General features: G+C 43.4%; 2 protein-coding genes across 2 annotated transcripts in view; one reads left to right on the top strand and one right to left on the bottom strand.

The window, feature by feature from the left end:
• The window catches only part of LOC137800728 (acid-sensing ion channel 1B-like), a 46,502-nt gene extending 26,600 nt beyond the window's left edge, over positions 1 to 19,902 (bottom strand). Inside the window, exons 1-2 of the mRNA XM_068598048.1 lie at positions 18,882 to 19,902; positions 12,770 to 12,965 (exon numbers count right to left, since the gene is read on the bottom strand). Of these exons, the coding sequence (XP_068454149.1) occupies positions 12,770 to 12,965; positions 18,882 to 19,243 (558 nt within the window). The 5' untranslated portion in view covers positions 19,244 to 19,902. The remainder of the gene's footprint in view (positions 1 to 12,769; positions 12,966 to 18,881) is intronic.
• A 3,225-nt stretch (positions 19,903 to 23,127) lies between these two features.
• Positions 23,128 to 25,076, top strand: spryd4 (SPRY domain containing 4). The gene is made up of 2 exons (XM_068598206.1): positions 23,128 to 23,304; positions 24,168 to 25,076. Exons 1-2 carry the CDS (start codon positions 23,184 to 23,186, stop codon positions 24,707 to 24,709), a joined length of 663 nt encoding a protein of 220 aa, XP_068454307.1. The 5' UTR covers positions 23,128 to 23,183; the 3' UTR covers positions 24,710 to 25,076.
• Positions 25,077 to 25,137: the final 61 nt, after the last annotated feature.

Genomic DNA, 25,137 nt, shown 5'->3' on the forward strand with positions numbered 1-25,137 from the left:
ATCTTTGAAACTGGCCACTCTAGTTCAAGTTGACAGACTCTTCTAACATTGTGACATAAAAAAAGGAGCGACGGGGGCACTAATGATCGAGCCTATCGGTGCCAGCAGGCCCAGACTATAACGGCGTTGTCGAGCTTCGCGTCGTAAACGCTCATCATTGCCCGACATTGCTCCGTTCCACTCTTTTCTTCCTGGCTACACCAGTGGGCACGCATCAGTGTCGACTTAAAATGTCGTTGGATTCGGGCTGATACGTTTGATTGGTGGGGATGATTGTCTGGGAGACGCTGCCTGTATTGCTGGACCCGCTGCAGGGAAGAGAGGCGCAGGGGGAAGCAGAACCAAGACCGACTGGAGCAGACCGCCACACCCTGCTGCGGTAGAATTAGCAGTTTTCTGAAGGGACTCTGGTTCATGGAAACAATACCACCTCCGTCCACAGGGGCCGCCAGAGTCAACTCCAAATGAGAGTTCCTCGTATAGTAACTTGAAGTAAAGGAGTACTTCTTCTACCAGTGTGTGGATCCGATGGATCAGGACGGATAACATCTCAGACACACTAAAGTGGTAAAATCATGGGTATCATGTCAGACTGAATTACAATCACAAGACTTTTTTAATTTGATGAAACGACACCACCGTCAAAACATGAAATACTGGATTTTAATATTTCTCTCAGTATGAATGTGATATTGCTTTAATGAAGCGCAGTAGCACAGAGGTGAAGAACAGATGAAAGAGTGGAAGAAATAAAGCGGCAAGAATTTATTAAATTATTTTGTGTTTTTAAAATAGTTTCCCCAGTCAGATGCGCACACACGCACACACACACACACACACACACACACACACAGCAACTCCCAATAATCCTGTATTGTGGGGGAACATGTCCGTAAACACAGCTGAACGCTAGCAGACAGCACTAAACCTGTAAACAATCAAATGATGCTGCCACAGTGCAAACAGCTTTGACAGAGACACAAACACACAGACGGAGAGAGATGGAGGGAGCTGCAGAGTAAACCAGCTTTTAGCTCTTTTTTTTTCCCCTCCACAAAAACCGCGCGCAGACAGACGGCGGCTCAGTGTGTGTGACGAGGTCGGGAGAAATGGACGCAGGGCAGGACGGAAGTGAGAAAAGACAGATGGGAGCAGTCGTAGTGACAGGTGAGGAGGACGTGGGCTGCAGCCGCTGTAGGTGTGAAACGCGTCGCAACGGGAAGGAACGGAGGCGAGGCAAGGACGAACGGATGAAAGAAAGAGGGGGAGAAGGAAAGAGTGAGCTGGAGGCATGTTATTTAGAACGAAACAAAAAGAAAACGAGGGTGATAATTAGGAGGTTTTTGGAATGGAAGGAGAACGCGCTGGGAGATGAGGACAAGCATGTCTTACATTGACACTGCTTTAATGGCCATTTATTTTAATGTGCAGCACAAATCCTGCCTAAAATTTGCTCCGCTCATATTAACGATTTCTTTGCCAACAGGATCAGACAGCCGGGCTCATATGCAACACACACCCAGAAACACAAACCAAACACATAAAGCACTGTTGCAGGAGGCAGTGGCATTCACAGCAGCGGCCTCCTGGGAGAACCGCCAGGAGACTGATTAGTATTTCCTGGATGTGCTTTTGCACTTTTATATCCACCTCCGACTGGCATTTCCACCACAATTACTGAGCTAATCAGTTAGCCAGCGCCGGCCTGCAGCCTGAGTTTCTACACTTTTATCTGTTTGTTTTTTTTTTTTACTTTGTAATGTGTCCGTGGGAAATAAACGGCACGCCGGCAGAAGCCACAGTTGACAGCGTGGATATGTGTGTGTGCGTGCGTGCGTGTGTGTATTGTTGATTGGTTGAGACCTCGGTTGCTCTGGATGCGACGCTTTTCTCGAAAGATTATCATTGTGACATTTTGCCATTATCGCACAGAATACAATGCGGACCGACAGGGGACAGATAGAAAGACATTTACAGGCTGACTGGGTGGGGGAGGGGGGAAGGGTGGAAGAGGGAAAAGGAGAGAATGGACCGGGGAGACTGTTCAATAACTATTAATAATGTCTGACGTTCACGTATCTGCTCAATTAATAGTGATTTCCCATGTAAGATGTGACATGTCTCGTTCAATAAGTGCATGATACGAGTTACCGAGATTTACCTTTGCAATTTTTAATAATTTGAAGCTGCACATGTTACAACTGCTCTTCACAATCTTCTGCTAAAAATCACATATAACTGCAGTTCCCGTCAGATCAACAGAGCATTTTAGCCTCGTTCCACCTCTGTGGTTTGTTTTTTTACGGGCTGCACCTTCACTCTCGCCTCCCTCATCGAGGGTTGTTGTTGGTTGCAGCAACAATAACAAAAAAAAAGCTCTGATAGGCGAATACAAAATTGAGGCCATGAATTGTGCATCACGCGCAGCCGCTATCGGCCCCCTCTCCAGGTCCGATTCACAGAAAGATATTGCTGCTAATGATATCACGGCTCTAGCACGCCGCTTCGAGTTTTGCAGCGTTTTTCAGCAACGGCAGAAAGAATAAGAAATGTGAATTCATCAGACAGTGAGCTGCCGCCCATTACGGGAGAGGCTGCGGAGGCATTCCTCAAAACTTCAGGGAAAGGAATTCAAAAGCGTGTTTGGGATTTAACATCCCGGTGTGCCGGTGCCCTTGGGGTTTTTTTTTTGTTTTTTTTTCTTCAAATACATGCTGTCAGACTTGAGAAGATGGTTTGAAGCAAAGGAGAAAAAAGGAAAAAGAAATCATTCAACGCTTATATTGTTCCCACCAACTCTCCGAAGACGTGAATAATTCCACCGAAACAGCGTGTGGCTGATTTTTTATGAATAGGACTGTTTTTGCAATGAGGCTAATTTGCATAGAAAGGGGACAATTTCCCCCAAATGTATGCTCGCTGATTCAAATACATGCAAATAGCACAGGAGCACCGAGACACATTTACATGGCAGAGCACTTAAGGGTGTATTTCGCTCTCTTTCTTCCTCCCCGGGCAGTACAATACCTGCCCAGCACCAAACAGCAGACGCTGTTGGCAACGAGCTGATTTAGCATGACGCCGCTAAAAAACCAGCTATTAGCTTCAAGAGTCGGTGGAGAGCGAAATCAGCGCCAAAAATATTGCAATATTGGACGTGCATTCGTCAGGTGGACACAAACAAGACTGCAAATGAAACGCTAACGTCGCCCCGTGTCTGCTGGATGTGTTAGTGGGCAACAAAGAGGTTTGCTGAGTCAGCGTTCGGAGGCGATAAAATGTCAGCGGCCTGTTTGCGGCCTGTAAATCCATCAATTCGACTGTAAATAAAGGAAAAAGAAAACTCGTATGGGGGATTGAACGGCTCCCTTGAAAGTCCTCATAAAGTGGAGTGTATTTTCTGCTCACTGCCAAAGAAGATCTCCTTCGCTCCGTTGATCACTGATTATTACAAGTACTTGTGTGTGTCTTACAACACAAACGTGAAATGGAAAGCTGGAAATCACATTAAATCCACTTGACCTCCATCTGTTACTGCTTTTTAACACGCTAATGTTCCTCGTTATCCTGCGACTTCATACACTGCTCGGGGTTTATCTCTGAAAATCAAGCGCATCATTTGGATGAATGGACTTTTTTTCTCCGCTTACCTCCCACACACTTCAGATGTGACGCAACAACGCTTGGCTTCGTATAATGAAATGAAAATGAAACGCATCCCTCATGTCACTACGCATCGACAATAGGCAAAACGAGCATTTCCACTTAGCGGGCGAGGTCCGCATAACCACCCGGAACAGAGGACATCCGTCACCGCGGAGGCTAATGACAGCTATATCTTAAAAAGCAAATTGGCTTTGCGTTCGTTGTTTACTCCCATTGCTGGTCATCGTTCCTCTGCCGCTCTGATAAGCGGAGCAGAGCGGTTGGAAGTAGAGGCAGAGTTGTCTCTCTCTCTGTCTCTCTCTCTCCTTCAGGGACACACCTGTTTAAAACCCGTTGAAAACTCTGGAACCAATGTTGTCACCAGACCTCCTTTTCTCCTGCGTTTGAGTCGTCGTATGAACCCCAAGTCCATTCCAATACGTGTGTTTATTCTATGTATTTGTTCAGCAAAGTCTTGGGAAAAAAGTGTATATCTGCAAAAAAGAAATCACTTTTAAAATATATTTTGATGGTAACTATAAACATCCAGCATGATATGAGCCAGATTCTCCAACAATGCTTCCTCGAGCGGTCAAGAAGACAGATAGATAGAGAGATAGAGAGATAGACAGATATAGATAGATAGATAACTTTATTAATCACCAGTGGGGAAACTCATTTGTCACCATAGACAACAACAGACTCATACAGACAACAACAGACGAGGTTCACAGTGACAACAGACAAAAAACACATTACAAGAACAAACACCAGAAAATGCCAAAAGAAACAAGACAACAAGACACATGACCGACATAGAAAGATGCGAAATTTAAATCTAAAAAACACAACTAAAGGTGTTCATTAAAAAAAAATCGAACTGCTGCCGGGACAAAAGACTTTCTCAGTCGCTCACTCGAACACTTTGGCATCCTGAATTGCACACTGAATGAACTTTTGAATTCTTTAAAAACACAGTGTAGTGGATGGCTTTCAGAGGAAGACACCTTTTTGGAAAGATTAGGACCTAAAGAATCAGAATCTGCAACAACAAACAAAGCCTTGGCCCGTCAGGAAGCACTTTTAGTCAAAAAACTGTGTCGTTCGATTAAAAAATTATGTATTTTATGTAAAAAAAAGATTGTTTGAATGGGGCATGCTGGAACTTAAAATTGTATCGGGAGGATTTTTGTGCACAGTTTTCAAAAGGTTAAGGTCGCAGCAGGAAGTTGCTGCTGTCTGATTCAGCGTCTCTCTGTCCTCGCCGCCATGACACTTCAGGGATCCGGCAACACGTTATTAGTCAGAACGGAAGAAAACAAGGTTGATGGGACGGCGGACTTCTTAGACGGCCTCGGGGTTGTAATTTTGTCTCTGACCTCTGAGCTTCTGCCTTTTTAAACCCGGCGGGCAGCCTTCAAAGAAAGTGTTTGTCAGCAAATTGATGCAAAAAGGTTCATGCACTTCCCAAGACCAGCTCGTATCAGAAGGTCACAGAGAGCTCCTGTAACTCGGTGCCATCTCTCCTCTTGCGTCTCGTTCAATCCGTCTGACAAAAGATGAAGCTTGTTGCTCGTCCGTATTCTACAACTCCTCGTTCGCTGTCTGTTGAACACTTTGTTTAACATTGTTTAATTGTAAAGAGGCGAAGCTGTGACCACCGTGGGATCTGATTTTGTAAAAGAATTTGTATGTTGGTCAGAGACATAACTTTGCACGACAAGAAAGTCTTTTCTTTTATCATAGAAAGAATTTGAAAGAATTACTCCCATTGAAGCCACGTGTCCTGTGCGCTTCCTACTTCCTTAATCATGAGCGTTGCGACCTCTCCTACAGACACTTTTACTTTTTGCGTCACCTTTTTTTTTTCGTCCGAGGATTTCTTAACATCAGGTCAAAAGGTCGGACAAGATGAAGAATCAAGCAGCGAAGCCACTGTGATCCATTTATTTTAACTTAGTTTAGTTTAGTCAGTGAGGTTTTTTTGCTAAATTAACGCAACTTAATCATCATCATCATCATCACAGCGTGCAAGTTTTGGTTGCCTAGTAACAGCGTGCGCAGGCAAGAGCGTGACTTTCCCAAAACAGCTCGGATGAAAAGGATGAAAGAGGCACAGCCGGCGTTTTGAGACGCGGACGGCCTCCAAGAACTCTTCAACAACAACAAAAAAAAGAAGCAAACTCAAGTTTCTGATCAAAGTTTGAAATCTCAGAAGAATCCTGTCAAAGTGAATCTTGTTTTTAATTTGAAACTAATATTGTATCTAGCTCCCTTTTTTTGGGGAGGTGGGCGGAGGAGGCGGGGGGGCTCTTCATCATACGGGTGTATTATTAAACACCTCAACAGAGGAGGAATGGAGCTGCTGTTGAAGATGAACGGGTTCGTTTGTGACGGGAGACGACAGCGCGCTGTCAACCTTCTGTGCGTGTCATCAATTGGAGAAGTCTGCCCTCGAGGCGTCTTACAATCACTCTTTTGTTTTCCAAATAACACGACAGGGCTGTATTCATGTTTTTAAAAAAGTGATCCTGTCAATTCAGTTGAGCGCTGGATTATGTATTCTCATCGCATACGGCTGGAAATAGTTTCTTATCAGCCTCTCTCTCTTTCACTCTTTTGATCTTCTCACAAAGAACAGTCAGTTGGGATATACCTCTTTCCTTATTCATCAAGCACTTTGCAATGAAACAATGAAAAGATTAACAATGCAATGCATCAAAGACGGTCTTCAAAGGAAGAGCGTTTTCCAGTTTTTCCGGAGCTGTGCGGTGATGTAGATAACAAAGGGAAGTCGAGAGGAGAGGAATGAAGGCCTTAAACCTCTCCAGGGGGAACACCTCTCTGCCGCCGCGACGTTCTGGCCAGATGCAATTTACCGAACGCCGCGATGCTCTTCAAAGGGAAGAGAAATTGCTCCATCGCGGCTGAGAGCCGAGGAGGAGGAGGAGGAAGAGGAAGAGGAGGAGGAGAGAAACAAGTCTTGGACGTGTGAGCTACATAAATGAACTACCACATAAATTATCCATCCCCCTCGAAGTGGACAAAGAAATGGAAAGGTCAATCAGATGCTTGAGGGGGTGCTGGGACTAGGACACACACACACACACACACACACACACACACACACGATAAACAATTATTTACATGTTTAATATGTGTGCATTTTCACATTTTGAATTGAACTATTGAGGCAGAACTAAGCAAATGTTTGGGAGCATGTGCTCAGAACCAGAAGGCTCGAGTCTCAAGTCCGGTCAGGGAAAAGTGTCATGACGTAATGTTTGGGGGTTTAGGAGACGAGCACTCTGCTCCGCCAACAACAACTGCTGCATCATTAAAGTGCCACAGGACCTCGTTCGTCACCTCTCAGTACGAGGCACTGTTCTGTTTGAGTGGTATAATATTTTAACTTCCTCCTCTGAGGACAATAAACTTAAGCCGAGCGATATGTTTCACGGTTCAGAGGCGGTTTCGGCGCAGATCGTTTTCATGTTTTAAAGAACTCGTTAACAATCGTTGGAGTCGGTCAGAGAGACAGAACCAGGGATTTAAAACTGAAGCTCAGAAATCATTCGTTTGATTATTTACTCCTGTGTTTCTGCAGCTGTGACAAAAGTTCATCCTCGAGATTAATTTGTGCTCAAAAGCTACTAAAAATGCATTAATAAAATACATCTCTTCATACCTCATTTTTAAATACATTTTCATATCACACTTACATTTCTTTTGTTTAAAGTACTGTTATCTGTTTGTCTGTGCACTTCATTGTAATTTTCTATTCATTGTAAATGTCATGCTGCTATTTCTTGCACTGTATTGTTTAATGTTCGTGCTTATTTACACTAGCGTTTGGTTAAACACATACTCTCGGACTGGCTTTTTATCTCTTTTTCTGTTGAAATGTTAGGCCCTGTAACTGTCAAAAATGGTTTTAAACTCTTATTTATTCATGTATTTTTCCTGACTCCTGTTCAGCACTTTGTGACCTTTGTCTGTAAAAAGTGCAATACGTAAAAACATTATTCACTTACTGTGTGAAAACATACGAGGCAATAATCTTTAGCCATCGATGGTTAGCTGCTCTAGTAATGTATGCATCTGTTGCTGATTGTTGATTAACTTCACCTGTCCTGGTTTCAGACTCCGCCCTCCTCCTGTGCTTTTCACATGTGTGATTGTGAAGCCCCGCCCTGATTGTTTCCACCTGTGTCTCCTTGTCTTCCCCCTGTGTATCTGTGTGGACCCCCACGCCTGTTGCAGGATTGTCTTTCTCTAGTCCGTGTTTCATCACCACCATCTGTAAGTTTTCTATTGTTCGTTTGTCGTCATCTTTACAAAGTAAAGAACGTTTTGGATTTTTTTGCCTCATGGACTCCTGTCGTCTCCTCCTGCGCTTAAGTTTTTGCTGTTCACACCCGAACATGACACATTTATTAAGTTCAGAATGTCACAAGTAATAAAAAAAACCCAACGCAATTCATCTCCGGTGTACAAGAGCTTCAAAGTTACGGAAAGTGGATCAGCAGCATTTTCCACACAACTTAAATTGTTATGACATCTCTACTCAAAGAAATGGCTCAGAAATATTAAATGCCACCCTATTAAACACTCTGCACAGGTCTGAATACCAGTTCCGGCTCCCTCGCTCTCGGTTTAATGCTAAGAATAAAAACTCTGACTGACTTTTCTTCCACCCAGAGGGGAAATTAACTTGTTACAGCGGTGAAGGGAACTGTCACAAGGTTGAATTCAGGTGGCAGAGGGAGAAAGAAGGCATGTCGCGGCAGACTGGGGACAATTCCCTGGTTCAGTGAGGAAAGTGACGGTGTGGAGGCTTCCTGCTGAGGGGAGCGAGTCCAAACAAAAAGTGTCTGAGAGAACGAGGCAGAGAAAAGGTCCAGGCAGGCAAGACGAGAGCAACACTGACAACTGGTAACTGACTGGGGAGAAAGGAGCAGGTACATGCAGGGAGAGTGGAACAGGTGTGTCGATGGGGAAAAGAGGGGGAGTGACAATTGAAAGTTTCAGAGCATCTGGTTGATGGTTGGAAAACTGCAACGGCGTTAAAAATCCGATTTTCACGAAGGCCACACTGTCATCATGTCGCAGTGAGGTGCTGATTCAACTTTATGATCATTTTGGAGGAAGTAGTTTGTACCACTGTTGAACTGACTCATGGAGTCATTTAGTGAATATATGCATTAAGTCGTAAAAAACTATCGAGTCTCCTCTGCGTAGAGGTGGAAGTTACAAATCACTTGTGACTCAAATTGCCTTTAGTTCAGTGAAAAGATTCAAAGTCACTGCCTTTGCAGTTTGGTCTCCCCCCCCCCCCACACTCAGCTAAATGATCGCATCCATCCAACGTGCAGCAGTAAGTGAACACATCACACTCATACATACATTCAGTTTAATACAAGTGTAGGGCCATCCGTTAGTGAAAAGCACTGAAGCAACCATGATGTGATGAGTGTCGTAGTCTTTCGATAAGGAAGTAATCGACTGAATCACAGCTGAGTGGACGGCAGAGCTCTCAGTCAGCAGGACGGGACGCCTCCCTGCTGAAAGCTACACAGATTATTTCAGCGACATCCCTGTCGGGATGGAGCTGTGACTCATTAAGAGTCAGACTGATGTTTAAGTCCTTGTTACGTAAGTTTACACGAGGCGGTAACTGACACGTCACTGTGAGTGTTCAACTCCCCCCCCCCCCCCCCCCGCCTCCGAAACGGTAACGTGCATCTATTTTCCTTCCATCAGATGAAGACGGGAAAGTTTTTTCCCCGAAATAAAACACAAAAGTGAAAGACGATGAATGAAAAGAGTGCAGCGATTGTTAAGCCCTTCAGAGGCAAAATTGTAATTTTGATAAATGAACTTTAAACATAGTCCAGACACAACATGAGTGTGGAAAAAAAACAAAATAATGAATTAAGTAAATACAAAACACGAAACAAAAGGCGACTGTAAACAGTTGTGGCCTCGAGCCGCACTTTAAAACATATTTGCAGCGTTCACGAGTTTTCCCTCGTTTATGAGCCTCCTTTCGTGTCCTTTAGTGCCGGCAGGAGCCGGACCACGCAGAGCCGTGAAACACCACAACGGCAAGAGGCCCGAATGTAATTCTGAATTCAAAAAGGAGCCGTTGTAAAGACATCAAAATGCATCAGAGCTGCTGCTTGCTATGTCTAATAACGGAGTTGATCCACGCTGATGTCACTACTTCAAACTGCATAACAGCTTCGACTAGTCATTGGGTTAGTGGGAACATTTGTAAAAATTGCCCATGAGCCGAAAATATCACTTCAAAGCTACTTCAATGCAGCTGCTGTGGGAAGTGGCAGCTTGTTGAACTCCTATTTGGTGTCATTGTGTGTGATTGTGTGTATTAATGTTCACCCAGCCAAAAATACAGCTATCTTCTTTACCATCTCTGCTGGTTACATCAAGGAAAGAACCATTTGGCTGTAATAATATATATACAGAAGATCTACTACAATGTCCAGCGAAGAGAGACATGAATCTTCTTGGGGAAAGATAAAATAACATTAAAGATAATCCAATCTATTGAGTGAGGCTGCTGTGAGGAAGGATCAATGCTCGGCTCCAAATTAAAAAAGCACGTCTGATGCCAGTGACCGTTGGCACCGGCGTCTGGGTGCGACAGCAGCGACAGCAATCTTTTATGTCGGAGACATTCCCGCCCGTACTTTTTTGCTGCAGAGTAAACTCACAGCAGCTTCGGTCACGCGGACATACTGTATACAATCAAGTCAGTGGACTGGAGGAAAGACAAACGCTTCTGTGACCTGCAACTGCATCTCTCCACACCTCGCTGCACAATGCAACCCCCCTCCCGCTTGCTTTGTGACTAAATATACTTGATGATACAAAGATGAAATGGTAGTTCAGAGCTGTAGGGATTCAATTGAAGGAATAAAAAGCCCCAAAAGAATATTTGATCGTGAATCTCGGCTGATGAACGCACCCGGATGTTTCCACCTTTTTAAAACCAGAGAAAGAAGAATGAATCATGGAGGTGTAGTTCAGCTGTTGTCGGACACGTGTTGTGCGAATGAAAAAGACACGCATGTTCACGCAACAACATGCACTGTGCCGTACAACCGCACCGGAGGAGGTTTTCTATTGAAACTAGCAGACAAATCACAGCACGTTTCACCCAGTTATGAAAAACTAACCCAGAAAAATGTCTTTTCCTTCAGTTTCTCTCTCTCTCTCTCTCTCTCTCTCTCTCTCTCTCTCTCTCTCTCTCTCTCTCTCTCGCTCTCTCTCTCTGCTGTCGGGGTTTCATCATTCTTTAACTCACTATAAATAGACGGCGCTATGATTTATACAGTGAGTGTTGTCTGTGACACAAAGAATGAAATGGACTGCGTTATTTTAAACATTTAAAAATATAAAGGAGGGGGAAAAAGTACTACTCTTATTGTGAAAAAATAATTAATCTGTGAATAGAGCAACACCAACAACATGTTTTAGCAACGTGCTCATTGTTCATCACCTCACAACACTTTCTGACTTTCCTGTCTGTGACCCTCAAATGACTTGAGAGGAAAATCTTTCTTTTTCTGAAACAAAGGACGTTGTAGTTTTCAGCGACCGTTACTCAAACAGGATTAAAGGCGTTTGTTGTGAGCTATTTCCCGCGGCGGATTTGGTGTATGTACATTCCTATTTACATGCGCTTGTGTTTAAGAAAGGAAGGACAGCGGACGTGGGATCCACTCCAAACACACATTGTGGTTTATTGGTGTGAGAAATCAGCATAACATGTGTGTATTTTGACTTTAACTTCCTATTTGTAAATTTTAATTTACATGCACTTGTATGTTTTTTTGCACATGTAAATTTTAATTTACATGTGCTTGTGTTTAGGGAAAGGAAGGACAGCATGCGTGGGATCAACTTCTCTTGTTGATGTGAGAAATCAGCATAAATATTGCGTCTACTTTGACTTTGAGTTCTTATTTGATCTGTAAAAAGATGTAATTACAAAATAATATTTTTTTAAAATTATTTCTGAACCACTGGTAACTGTTTTTCTGTTTTTTTTAATATCTTTTTTTGTCTTTTACATTAATCTTTTGTATATAAGTATGAAGAGCAAAGAGAAACCGGAGTCAAATTCCATGTATATGCAAATTTACACGGCCATTAAAGCTGAGTCTGATTCTGATACATAATAATACATTTCCGGGTTTCAACATGACAATGTCTAACTGTCATCTTGGTATACAAACAGAACAGCGTGGTGCATTCGCCCAAATATTGACCGTAAATAAACAAACAATGCATATCTCCCTGAATGTTAAAGCAACAGTGTGAATGAGTGAATGTGCAGGAGTGTCTTTATGTGCTGCCTTTTACTTGTCTAGTGCAAAATATGCATAGTCGCTCGTCACTGTATGACAATGTTTTTCTTGTGAAATGCAAAGTGCAACAGCGCTTTAATAACCAGCATGTTCACAGATATACTGATATGAGTTAACTATATTTACGGTCTGCGCCCCGTTACATGTGCTTGTTGACAAAGAGAGGAGAGAAATGTCTGGTATCAGCGTTTGTAACCTTTTAGGGCTGTGACGTCAGCTCTCAAATGTCAGTCAGCTGTTGCTATGGGAAACGCCACCCGGATGACGCCGCTTATACAAAAAGGTGAGAGAAAAAGAGGATTTCTCCTTTCTTGAATAATTGGGGAAAATGTGAACAGGCTCAATAATGTAGAGTTTGATGTCAATTCAAACCAGATTGCGTGTCATTTAAATTGTGTTCATATTTATTCTTCCTCTTCGCCAGTGTTTTGGTACATTTTGTAAAAAAAAAAAAATATATATTTGTATTCGATTGCACCTTCTGTCTACATTTAATTTAATAATAACGTGTCTGTCTATCTACTCTTCCTTTGACAGAAAGTTTTAAACCTTCAACTGTTAGCGTGACTTGAAGAAGAGGAGCGTGCTGTGTCCAGCTTCGGCTACACACGCTGGTCACCGCGGGATGAACTCATTGTTGGTTTTGCTCTTTATCAGGATTTCTCGACAGTCAAACAAACTCGTCCTGGACTCGAGATCGGATCAACTCCCCTCGGGAGACAACGTACCACTTTGAAGTCCTCCGCTCGGCACTCGGTGCCGTGGAAGTGGCACGCCAGCAGCATGTCGTTGATGTCGTGGCCGGTCCGGTCGTAGAACTCCCGCATGTTGAAGGGCCGCGGCTTGAAATTGTGGAAGTCGGCTTTCACCTTCAGGCTCTCCAGGACGCTCTCCTCCACCAGGTGTATGTCCCTGATCTCGTACCTGGACGAACCCACAGGCGGAAAAAAAGAGAGGTCAAAAGAGTATTTCATACGTTTTTAAGTGCAGATTTGGATGAAGGCAGGTGTGGATGGAGGACTTTCATTCAGTGAATGATCACCGCCTGGTGATAAAGTACTTGACTTCATATATTTGCACACTCCAGGAAGGTTTATGAGTCCCCATCTCAACCTTCCCCCCTCTGAAGCAAAGCTAAAAATAATGTAGTCCAGAATTAATCACAAGAGACAGAAAACTGAGCAAAGCAATATATGGATGGTTTTTCTGGGACATTTTCTGGCTCCAAACTGATGGCGCCACCAGATCGTAACGCCTGAACGTACAGCACGTAATAAAGTTCAGACGAGAACCCTGCGGCGCATAAAGACAGACGTCCATTCAGCGTAGATTTTGGCGACTTCGGGCTACTTTTAAACTCCATTCTCACTCAACTGGATTCAAACGTGGGAGAGATCTTTATTGGAGGTTGTTTTTTTTTGGGCTATGAGAACATTCAGTTAAACTCTCTTATGAAGTCTGAAATTTCAAAGCAAGCCTGACAAAAAATGTTGCAAGAAAAATATGACATTTTCAATAATAATGCTACTTTTGACTTTGAATGAATTCACTCAGAAGTATCTCCGCTCGTTATTTCTGTCACTTCGTACAATGCGAGAAAGAAACACTTTCAATCCTGTAAAAACCAACTAAAGAACATGCAGCTTTAGATGTTTTTCATGGTATTATTATACTTTTTTCATCGTTCCACCACTTTGGTTCGGACTGAAAAATCTCGACAACATAATGGGTTGATATTTTCTGGCTTTTTCTTGAGCGAGACGAGCAAAGTCAAAGTCCAGCATTTTGCACAGTGAAAACTATGGAACCAATTTTGTCTCTAGGTCTCCTTTTCTCCTGTGTTTGAGTTGTTACAGGAACCTCAAATTGATTCCAATACTTGTGTTTATTGGATGTATTTGTTCAGCGAAATCTTCGGAAAAAAATGTAAATCTGCAAAAAAAAAAAAAGCACTTTTAAAAGACAATTTGATTGTTACTCTGCACATCCAGCATGATACGAGCCAGATTCCCCAAAAATGCCTCTTGGAGCGGTCAATAAGACACCTTTTTGGAAATATTAAGATCAGAATCTGCAACAAAAATCCCAATAAACAAAACCTTGGCCTGTTACGAAGGAGTTTTAGTCAAAAAACTGTGTCGTTCGGTTCGAAAATGGAGGAATTATATATTTTATGCCGTAAGATTGTCTGAATGGGGCATGCTGGGACTTAAAATTGGTGTGGGAGGATTTCCGCACACGGTTTCCAAAAGGTTAAAGTCCAAGACATTTTGTCCAGACATGAATGTTTCCCAGATGATATTCATACGTTCATGATGCTTTGACTCTACATCTAAAGCTATTATTGGATTGCTTCTCTCGCCCTTTGGTACGTTGGGGTCCCTCTCGGGTGAATCGTGATCACTTCGGCGATGCCCTCTTTTTTTTTTCTCATGCAGTAATCAGGTCAAAATATTTTTGTCCAATACTTTTGTTCATGACCTGATAACAACTAATGACATTCCCATCAGCCTCAACTGTACTTTGTTTTAAAACTGCTACAACTGAAAACTTGGAAACAAGTTATTGACACAACATTATCATATTGTTATTTACACATTCAGTATTCACAGAGCAACCTTATCATTCATATGGAGTCATGTTTCTGGCCACATGAATAATTAAGTCCAATAGTCACTCTCTTGCTAGCTCTGTTTTTGGTCTCTCTCAACTCCTGAGGAAAATATCTGGAAGTTTATCTGCTAAACGCTGCTCAGTGTTCACTAGCGAGTGGCAAAGTGTCTGTTTGAAGTTCAAGAGCTTTTATTTTGTGCAGAAAAAAAGAAGCTACGAGAGCAGTGAGAGAGAGCCAAAACAGTATAATTGCGGTCTACACAGCTAAACAACGACCTCGAAGCCAAGAGGAGATGCAGATCCAAGTAATACTAGTTTGTAAGTTCATCACTACGCTGCTTGTATCTCTACGCTACACGTCATCACATTATGTTCACGTTATTATCCAAGATTATAGCCGCAAACTAAGATTGTCAACATACCACCTCCTACATGTTAGCATTGTCACATGCTAGCAGAGCTAACGCGGCTGTAGACGGTTTGTTTGTGGAGCAAAGATTCTTTTCAAGTAATTGTGAGGGTTGCTTTAAAAAAAAAAATCCATATTCATTTGTTATCCATATTTAAAATACATGTATATTTGATATATTGTAATATTGAGGTTGTGTTTCCTGGTCTTACGATAACAGTAGCAGTGATGCAATGTTCCCCACATATTAGCTTGTTCGCCGAAATAAAGCATAAACGTTCTCACGTTTCATATTTATCTCGAATGATACTTTGAGTTCTCAAAGGGTTTTCTTGCATGGTAACAGCCCCAGATATCGCCTCATTAATGATAGCTCGGTATTCAGTTAAACTTGATATTTCGTTTTTGTCTGCATCACCAGCCCGAGCCTTCTTTTAAAACCTACATTAGGAATTTTAAAAAAAGGCCTGCGAGTAACTGAGTGGGGAGCCAGACACACATCAAACCCGGCATTATCGGTGGCACTGGGAAATTTCCTTTTCATTTAATGGAGCTCACAAAAATCTGACCACGCTGCTTCATATCAAAAGAGAGCAGAATTGCTGTGAATGCACGCCGCCTCTACCCTCGCTGTGATCCCCCATTGTGCCATTATTAAAAATGTCACCATTTTAATGGACTCACCAAAGAGCAAATTGCGTGACGTTTTTCCAGAAGACTGCCTCAAATGAAATGTTCTCCTATGAATGTAGCCACTCTTGTGTGGATACGGTCTTTCATTGATCTTTTGTGTGACTCTTACTGCACCTCATGCGTTATAGGATTACATTAACACAAGACGAAATTCTCCCTTTAACATTTAAAGAGCTTGAAATGTATTAGGTACCAACTGAAATCTTTCAAACATCAAATCAATAATAGAAATTAGTCCGAGGATTATTTTCCTGACATTAAGATTTAATTAAGCCTCGTGAGCTGTAGAGTGTTTTTGTTTGATTGAAAGAGAACTAAAGTGAGGCGAGGCACTCGCATCCCCACTGTTTGTGTAGTGGACAAACCCGCCAAGAAGGCACTTTGTGAGATAAAACCCCCAAGAGAAACGAGCCACCGAGATCGGCGAAGGCTCACACTTCAGGATGTGTGCGGCTTAAATATCATGCCACAAGACATTTCCCAGACCAACGGCTCCAAACATGGGAAGCGGGTGGAGAACGGCCTTAAATGGATTTCATGCCACAAGCACTTTCATTTCTGGCCGGGGGTATAACGGCTAAGTGTGCCGTTGCATCACCTCCATGCTTTGCCAAGGGAGGCAGGATAATGAGCACTAAACCTACTTCAGAGTGTGAGAGTTGAGACGAGTACACGGAGAAGGAAACTCAGCCCCATCTATGCTTTTGGTCTCAAAAACACTCCGCCCCGTCTTTCTTGTGAACCTTTGCCCGGAAATGTGAGATTATGAGATGTATTCATTTAAAAAATGTTGAAAAAAATCAAAATCCAGATGGCAAGTGTTGATCATCAGTGACACAGAAAAAACAAGGAGCTAATTTTAGTGTTCGAACTGGGATCTTCATTAAAGATTTAAAACAGAAGTTGGCTGCACATCCACCAGAAAGAGACGCCGTCAGAGGCCTTCGGCGCCGTGCGCCGAGCCCTCGCCTTGATCTCTGTAACTGACGGCCTGTCAGAGGATCAAGTCGCCTGAGCCTCAGATGCCTAAACGTGGCGAATAACCGCATCTTGCTGTTTTGTTTGATTTTGGCTGCCGTTGGAACGATATCACGACGCCGCGCGGGGGGGGGGGGGAGCAACCTGTTTGAAACAACTTTTCAAAGCCTCTCACTCGATGAGATCTGTCCTCTTTCCCTGCCGCTTGGACATCCGCATGCATGAACCTGATCAACGTAAACTATCCAGAGACGTTGCAGTCTTTTGACGGCGCAGAAACAAAGTGGACTGACTGGGAAAGAGTGGAGTTGTCTTCAGCTCTGTTGAAGTGGCAGAAACATGAGGATTTAACCGCACAACTTGACACAGATACCCAGAGCATCTGTCATTTCACTTGTAATCAAAGAAAGCAGACTCTCTGCTTCTTTTCCTCCTGCTCATACGGTACATGAGTTGGCCGGCTCCGGCATCCAGAGCCCTCAGCTGCACCAACAAGACTTCTGATTATAACGCCTCAGTTAATTCTAGCCTGACGAGCACTGAATGACTCAACAAGGTGACAACTATTAGGGCTTATTGGATGAGCGGGGAGATGCGATTGCCAGTGGATGAAGTATTCAGATTGATTACCGAAAACTTGAGAGCGTTAGAGAAACCAGCATGAGTATACTGGATTTGAAAAATGATCCAACAGGAAGACCCAGCCCAGTGTGGCCAACTCTTTTCCAATGAAAGTCACAAGAGGGTTCAAGGTTCAGGGATCATTTATTGTCATCCTGTCATCCTTTATTGTCATCCTTTTCGAGGCGAAAACCTCTGGTTCCGCCACGTGGAGCCAATGCAGAAGTGTCTTTAAACGTGCATTCTCTCTACTGGCCAGCAGGGGGCGACCACTCCGGTTGCAAAAACTAGTCAGATTGTATAGAAGTCTATGAGGAAATTACTCTACTTCTCACTTGATTTATTACCTCAGTAAACATTGTAAACGTGAGTTTATGATCTTAACCGCTAGTTTCACGTCTTCTTTAATACAGCATGATGTTCATTTAGTGAGTTATGGTCCCATTTACAGGAACATAAAGTGGAGTGCGCTTTGGGGCGGGCGGGCACTACAAAACAAAATAACAGCAGTGCATTCCTGTCGTGTATTTTGCATCAGGAGGAATGTGAAGAGAGAAAGTCACTACATCTAGTGAGGAAACACAGACCTTCAGTCTGTCACACCGAATGATCATTTTAAGCGTAAACATTGAACATTAAGTAATCTACTCACAGCTGTCAATCAGCAGCATGTGGAAGACAAGCAGTGAGCGCACATGCAGAGTGCAGACAGACAGGGTGCAGACAGACAGGGTGCAGACAGACATGCAGAGTGCAGACAGACAGGGTGCAGACAGACAGGGTGCAGACAGACAGTTTGCAGACAGACATGCAGAGTGCAGACAGACAGAGTGCAGACAGACATGTAGCCATAAGACCCACATTAAGTGATTAGATGGGCTAATTACAGTCCTGAGTCACATGTACCCAATGTTTTTACTCTCTTTTATGTCAGGGAATTGTATTTACTGACAGAGAATCACACACATCTTTCTAAAATAGATTATCCAACCCAGCTTTAAGCAAAAGTAGAACTGTGAAGACATTCCGTAACAAGTAAAAGTCGTGCATTGGATATAAAACTATATAAGAAATATTTGCAATTTTGAAATGATCAAAATGCAGAAAAGTGGCCCCTGTGAGTGTTAACTAAAAGTATTACTTCTGCAATAATGTGTTTGCAGCATTTCACTTAGCTGGTCGACATGGAGCCAAATTATATAAATTTGTAACATTATTTCACAAGCACATTGTAGGTTTCGTGTCTAAATCTTAATATGCAAAGTAGCTATCAAATAAATCTGACAGCGGAGTAAAAAGTACATTTCCCTCTGGCCGGTAATAGAAACACTCAAGTACAGTAAAAGTACCTCAAGTTTGAGTAAATAGTTACATTCCATCACTTATATTTGCAACATTAAACACATTTAGACATCCACAATTAACGAGTGGAAGGGGCTGAGGGTTGAAGGAAAGATTTGATATGAACATCCAGATGACAAAGCATGAGCAGCAGGACGCAGAAGGAACTTTTGAGCGGGCTGTACCTCTGGTTGAGCAGGGCCAGCAGCTCCCCTGCGTGGTACAGGTCGTTGCGCGTCACCCGGCTGAACCGAAACGCGTTCAGGTTGCAGAAGGTGACCGCGGGGAACGTCATGATCGGGGTCGTGACCTCATCCAGTTTGGTGACGTGCGGGTACTCGAGGTAGAAGTGGATCCGGTCCACGCACACGAACAGCAGGAAGGTCAGAGACCCCAAGAAAAACACGACCCACAGGCAGCGCTTGATGCAGAAGCGCTCGTACGTGAAGATGTGGGAGATTCCGTGCAGAGTCGAGCTGTGCGCAAAAACTTCTATGGGTGGAGGTTGATTCGCGTCCATCTCTTCGGCTTCCACTTTGAGATCCATTGTCACTGTGTGCAACAAGCTCGATCCGAGTCAGAAAACACGCTTCAAGACAGAAATTGAGCCGATATAGTCATTCACCTGTGGCATAAAGCGGTCATCATCCACCCGAACGTGTGCGAACGTGAAAACGACCACCCGTGGACTCCGGTCGCCATCACTCACGCACTCAGATGGAGACACGCTTTGATCACTCTTTAGCAAGAAAAAAAATGGGGGAAAAAAAGTCAAACGGGCTAAAAATGCGGGCAATAGAAGTGATGCATTTCCTAAGAGCAGCGCCACTGGAAAGCATGCACAACCCAAATGTCAATAAGAAGATCTATCGCCGCTGCGCTACTGTCATGTGTTGCAGGTTTCTCCTCACTGGGGTGCAGGACAGCAAAGAAAGAGGAGGAGAAGAAAGGAGATTGACAAAGTGTTTCATCAGCCTGCAAATTCCCCGGTCGCGTCCAGTGAAGCACGCATCATCGCTGCACGCCAACAAGAGGAACCCCGCAGCCCGAGAGGAGAGAGAATCCTTTTGACACTCCGGGCTCATTTACTAAGAGTTCCTCTGGAGCTGCCCTTTACGCACGTCCTCCCACATCCGCAGATTTTTGGGTGAAGTGAGGAGATTTTTTTTCCCCCCACTCTGGAATCAGAAAGAAAATTTTAAAAAAAACAACGTGTTTGGGAGTCAAGATGGGTTGGTTATTCTGGTCGGTGGTGGTGAGTCGTGAGCTTCTTTTTCCCCTCCGCTCGTGTTTGTGTCTGGCAGCAGTGAGAGGAGAGGAGAGAAGAGAAGAGAAAAGGAAAGGAGAGGAGAGGAAAGGAGGGGAGAGGAAGGGAGAGGAAGGTGGACTGACGCGCTGCTGTTCACCTGCGAGTTACTGTAGTTTCACATCTTAACCGCAGCCCAGAGAGAGAGAGAGAGGGAGAGGGAGAGAGAGAGAGAGAGAGAGAGAGATAGAGAGAGAGAGAGAGAGAGAGAGAGAGAGAGAGAGAGAGAGAGAGAGAGAGAGAGAGAGAGAGAGAGAGATGAAATTAAAGGCGAACAATTGCAATTCACTATCACACGTCTATGAAATTACGGATGTCATGAGAGATGGATCATAAGGAGAAAGGGCAGAATCGAAGCTGCAGAGTCTCCAGATGTCCTGACTTTATACACGAGGAGGAAAGCTCATAACATCTTTCAACAAGAAGGCATCTCGCCTCTGTTTTTCAGCGTAATCTCTCATTTAGCTTTTCTTTTTATGGGAACATAAACATAAACATGAAGGATGCACTCAAAGGTCTTTGCATTGCAGAAGACAACACAATTAGACTCCACTTTTGTGTGGTAAACTGGTGCAGTGCCCCTTTAGCCCACATGCAGCCGGACGACCACGACCACTGAGACTGGTGGATCCAGACAAACCTGGCAACTCAGGGTAAACAGACTGTGGCAACATGTGCCAACAATGAGAGATGGAGGGAGAGCAACACTTCCCCGCAGCCAATAAAGTATAAAGACATGAAATAAAAGTCAAATACTAAAGATTAAACACACTCACAGAACAAAATACAGTTCAGTATTCAGACAGTGGGGGAAAACATATACTTCACAACACATAAAACTGAACTGAGATCTTTCATTACATTTATCTTTGAGCTGTTTCCTTCGATGGTTTCTCATCGTTATTGTTGCATTATTAATAAACTATACATCTCAGCCTATACTGAAATATTTTTGTTCTTGATTAATCTGATTATATTGTCAATTCGTTAATTCTTTGTTGGTCTATCAAATCAAGAAAAATGTCTTTATCTAAAACAGCGAGAGCCCGTTTTGACATATTTATATTGCTGGGTTTTTTTTGCCAAATATTCCCTTTGTAGACACAAGAAACTTGACATAAAAGACATATCAATTGTGTGTATTTCCCTCTGGGATGCCATGTAGAATAGTGATGCTCTGCTGTATGTTGCTCAGTATTCATGTCATGAATGAATCAAATCCAGACTTGAAGTAGAGAAAAAGGAATTTGAATGGGAAGCCTCCACTCGAGCCTGCGTGTCAGTTTGAAGAGGTGAAGGATATCTGAGCAGCTCCTCTCCAAGACAAAGCCATCATCAGGCACCGCGGAGGAAAAATCATTTTTAGATTGGACCATGAATAAACAATGACATTTAGTCCCCCAGCTGGATGCTGGCGTGAAAAATGGATCTGACTGTGCAACAAGGCCGAGTCAAGCTTTGTTAATATAACAAAATATTTATTACATGTCATGAAAGATGCATCGCCCACCTTAAATGCATCAGCATGAAGCACAAGAATGTTATCTGACATTAAAAGATGCATAACATTTACCGCTGTGCCCTGCAGCAGTTCTTATGTAAAAAATCCTGTATCAACAGCTATAACTTATGCAGAGATGTGTCTTCAATTCAACATATTAAGGAAGCTGAAGCAAACTTTTGTGACCGAGTCATTTACTCAAGTTCTGTATATTAACGTGATCAGTGATTTGTCTCCTCAACCACGGCGATGGAGGAACAAACAGTTGTGATAATGTTCCAGAAAAAGATACTTTTTGGTTATGGAATAGAAGTTTAAGCATTCACTAGCATGTCCTGCCCACGTTTGAAGCTCGCTTTCAGTTTGGATCCCCGTTGCTCTCTGTTTAGAGCCAAATGCCAAAAACATAAACTCCAATTTAACTTCTTTTAAATCACATTTAAAATGAGGTCAGATTGCTCAAGGGATTGTGTGGGTTTTTATCAACCCCCGAGGGACTTTGCACTCTACAGTTAAAATAATTAGACATGGTGAGTATTCCGGTAGAGTCAATATTTCTGAATTTTAACTACTTTCGGGTCAATTCAATGAATAAAAGATTCACCAAAACCTAACTTCTGGCAGTGTGGAGAGAGAGAGATTTCGAAGCAGCCTTTGAGACCCTTTACAGTGAGAAATAAAACGTGCAAACTTTGCAGGTTTACAGATCAGCGTCTGTTTCTCTCGGGCCTCACCGGGTCGTCGCGTTAACAAATAACAGAAATAGCCATTTTTGTTCTGGGCGAATCCAATGACCACGGATAACTGCTCCATGTCCGTGCTACTCTTATATCTGATTATTTTTGGCTGATACATGAGCTTCACGTTTTACTGCATGCAGGAGTTCACTGTTGTGTGTATACAATGCAGAAAAACTCTCCTACGGCCTCTTTTCTCAGGAGTGTATCAAACTTTTGTGACATGGCCACAATCTTAATCCCCATTGTGTTACCTCCTTCGGGGACGTTTATTTATTTATTTCTCACTTTTAGCTCATTCTTGCTCCTTACTGAAGACTATTTAAGTCATCATCAGCAGAAATGCCACCTGGCCCCAGCTTCTCAATTGCCTGGCTCCGCTAGTCCATGCCGATGATGTGTCCTTTGGGCAAGACACTTAACTTGCTCCCTCAGGCTGTTCCTGCGGAGTGTGAATGTGTGTGAAGGTTTGATAGTCCTGATGGACAGGTGGCAGCTTGCATGGCACGTCATCCCATAAATGTGTGAATGGTTGAATGATGACACCCATGTTAAAGTGCTTTAAGTGGTCAGAAGACTAAAATTAAACCAAAGACTTCCTGTATTTTTACATCTTCAAGGCTGCACCGTTCCATCGACATTGTATATGCCTAGCAGATCATTTTGATTTGCATGTTTCCCATAATTCAGTCAAATATAAGTCAAGGTCAGTTGTGGTTTAAGAGGTATACTTCGTGAGAAATGAAACGGTTTTAAACGTTGAGACTTTCTTCTTCCTGCTTCCAGCTCTCGTTGGTGTGGCGGGTCTTGGTGTTCCTCTCCGGGCCTGCGGGGGGCAGCAGAGGGCGCGGCTGCTTCACGTGCAGTCGACCCAGAAAGGACGAAGGGACCGACAAAAAAAACATGTGAGCGAGCAGCAGCAAGCACTAGAAAAAAAAAAAACATGGCGATACCCGTAAGAGCAGCCCGTCTGTGTCGACTGGCAGGACGGACTGTCTCCTCATTGTCAGTCACACGCAGTCTGCCGGCGAGGAGATGCTACATCTCCGCCTCCACGGGGAACAGTGAGTGGTTATATTTCGTAAAAATTAAATGAGAAAATAGGTAGTTTTCGCTTGTGGAGCTGCAGCACAGAGGTCAGCGCCCCAGCAGACACACAGCCACTGACGGCAGATGATGGATGTTTTGCTATTGTCCTGAACGTTTTGTCCCGTTATGGGACACAACAATACACTTCACACATGGGCTGTAACGACGTCACCGTCCACACGTCTTATTGGTGAAATAAATAAGAAAACCAAAGTTGGGGAAGTGGAGAAAAACAGACATGTACTTTGTCTAGACTTAACTTAGTTAGGTTAGTCTGTTAGTTGAGTAGTGGCGTTTTTAATTGGGGGAAAAACTACTTTGGATAGATGCATAACCAGGAAATTCCACAATTACACTCGTTTCCTGCACATTCCACCTTGTCTATAATCCGATTAGACACATACTGTTACATGTTCTCTCCAATTTGCTGCTAAACGTCCTAAATCCTCATCTGTCTGTTTTATTAAAGGTAATAAACTAGCAAGTCCAAGTTTACCACGTTGTCCTGCTTTTGAGCTCACAGTTTGCCAACAAATCCACGTTAAATAGTTGTATTTTAATACTCTTATAAATACATTTTTGACATGCAACTGGATTCATGAATGTCAAGTTTTTCTAGGACTTTACATCGCCCTTGGACACTGAACCTAAAACTATGATCAGCCACTGTCCTCTTAATTGTATAATAACAATAATAACAACACTTGCAACTGAGGATTTTAGCAAATATTCTTAAATTATTGTGTTATCAAATGTAAATGATAATTTTCCATCAAATCCATTAAATATCAAACTGAAAGTCATGAAACATTTTTTCTTTTCTCATCGTTCTCCGTAGACCTTCAGTTCCGGCTCGATGAGCGGACGGCTCACAGCAGCCTGGACCTCTTCAAGAAAAACACCGCCGTCATCTACCGCATGCTGGGCCTGGACCCCAGCCACGTGCAGAGCAACCCCGAGCGCTTCCGCGACTGGGCCAACGTGTTCGGCGACGAGAAGATCAGCGGCGGCCGTCACTACTGGGAGGTGACGGTGAAAAAGTCCCAAGAGTTCCGCCTGGGCGTGGCCGAGGCGCTGATGTCCAGAGAGGACTGCGTGGGCACCAACGGGTCTTCCTGGGTGTTCGGCTACGCTCAGCGCAAGTGGTTCGCTATGACCGGCAACAAGGTGGTTCCCGTGGCGCAGGTTGGGAAGCCCGACCGCATCGGCATCCGGCTCGACTACGAGGCGGGTGTTCTGGAGCTGATGGACATCGAAAAACACACCATCATTCACACCATCAGGGCCCAGTTCAAGGCTCCCCTCTGCCCTGCGTTTGGACTTTGGGACGGGGAGCTGCTCACACACTCGGGTCTGGAGGAGCCCGAAGGCCCAAAGTGAAGCTGGACTGGGATAGTGGTGGTGGTGGTGGTGGTGGTGGTGGTGGTGCTGTGTTGTACAGCCGCAAAATTGACCACAACAGCGCAGGAAAGAGAAGCAATATCTACGTCGGAATCATTTGCAGCTTATTTTCAGGTGACTGTTAATTTGTTCTCGGTCCAGTTGGTTCACAACGACTCGTAACAATGCAAGTTCATACTTTGTGTGTGTCATCGAGCCTCATGCGATCACATGTACCTCATGTGTTACCTCTCAGACTTAGTGACAGGAAAAGGATGTGTGGTTATTTTTGAGAGGAACATAAACTGTTAAGTTGATTTTAATGCTTTGCTCTGATATTACACAGAGTACAAATCTTTTTCATACGCACGCTGTATATTGTTTGATAAATAAATTCCAAAAAAAACTGCTTTTACTTTTCTCTTTTA

Source organism: Clinocottus analis, unplaced genomic scaffold (genome assembly GCF_023055335.1).
Source record: "Clinocottus analis isolate CAN_PGR_092001 unplaced genomic scaffold, fCliAna1.0.p SCAF_4, whole genome shotgun sequence".
NCBI lineage: Eukaryota > Metazoa > Chordata > Actinopteri > Perciformes > Cottidae > Clinocottus > Clinocottus analis.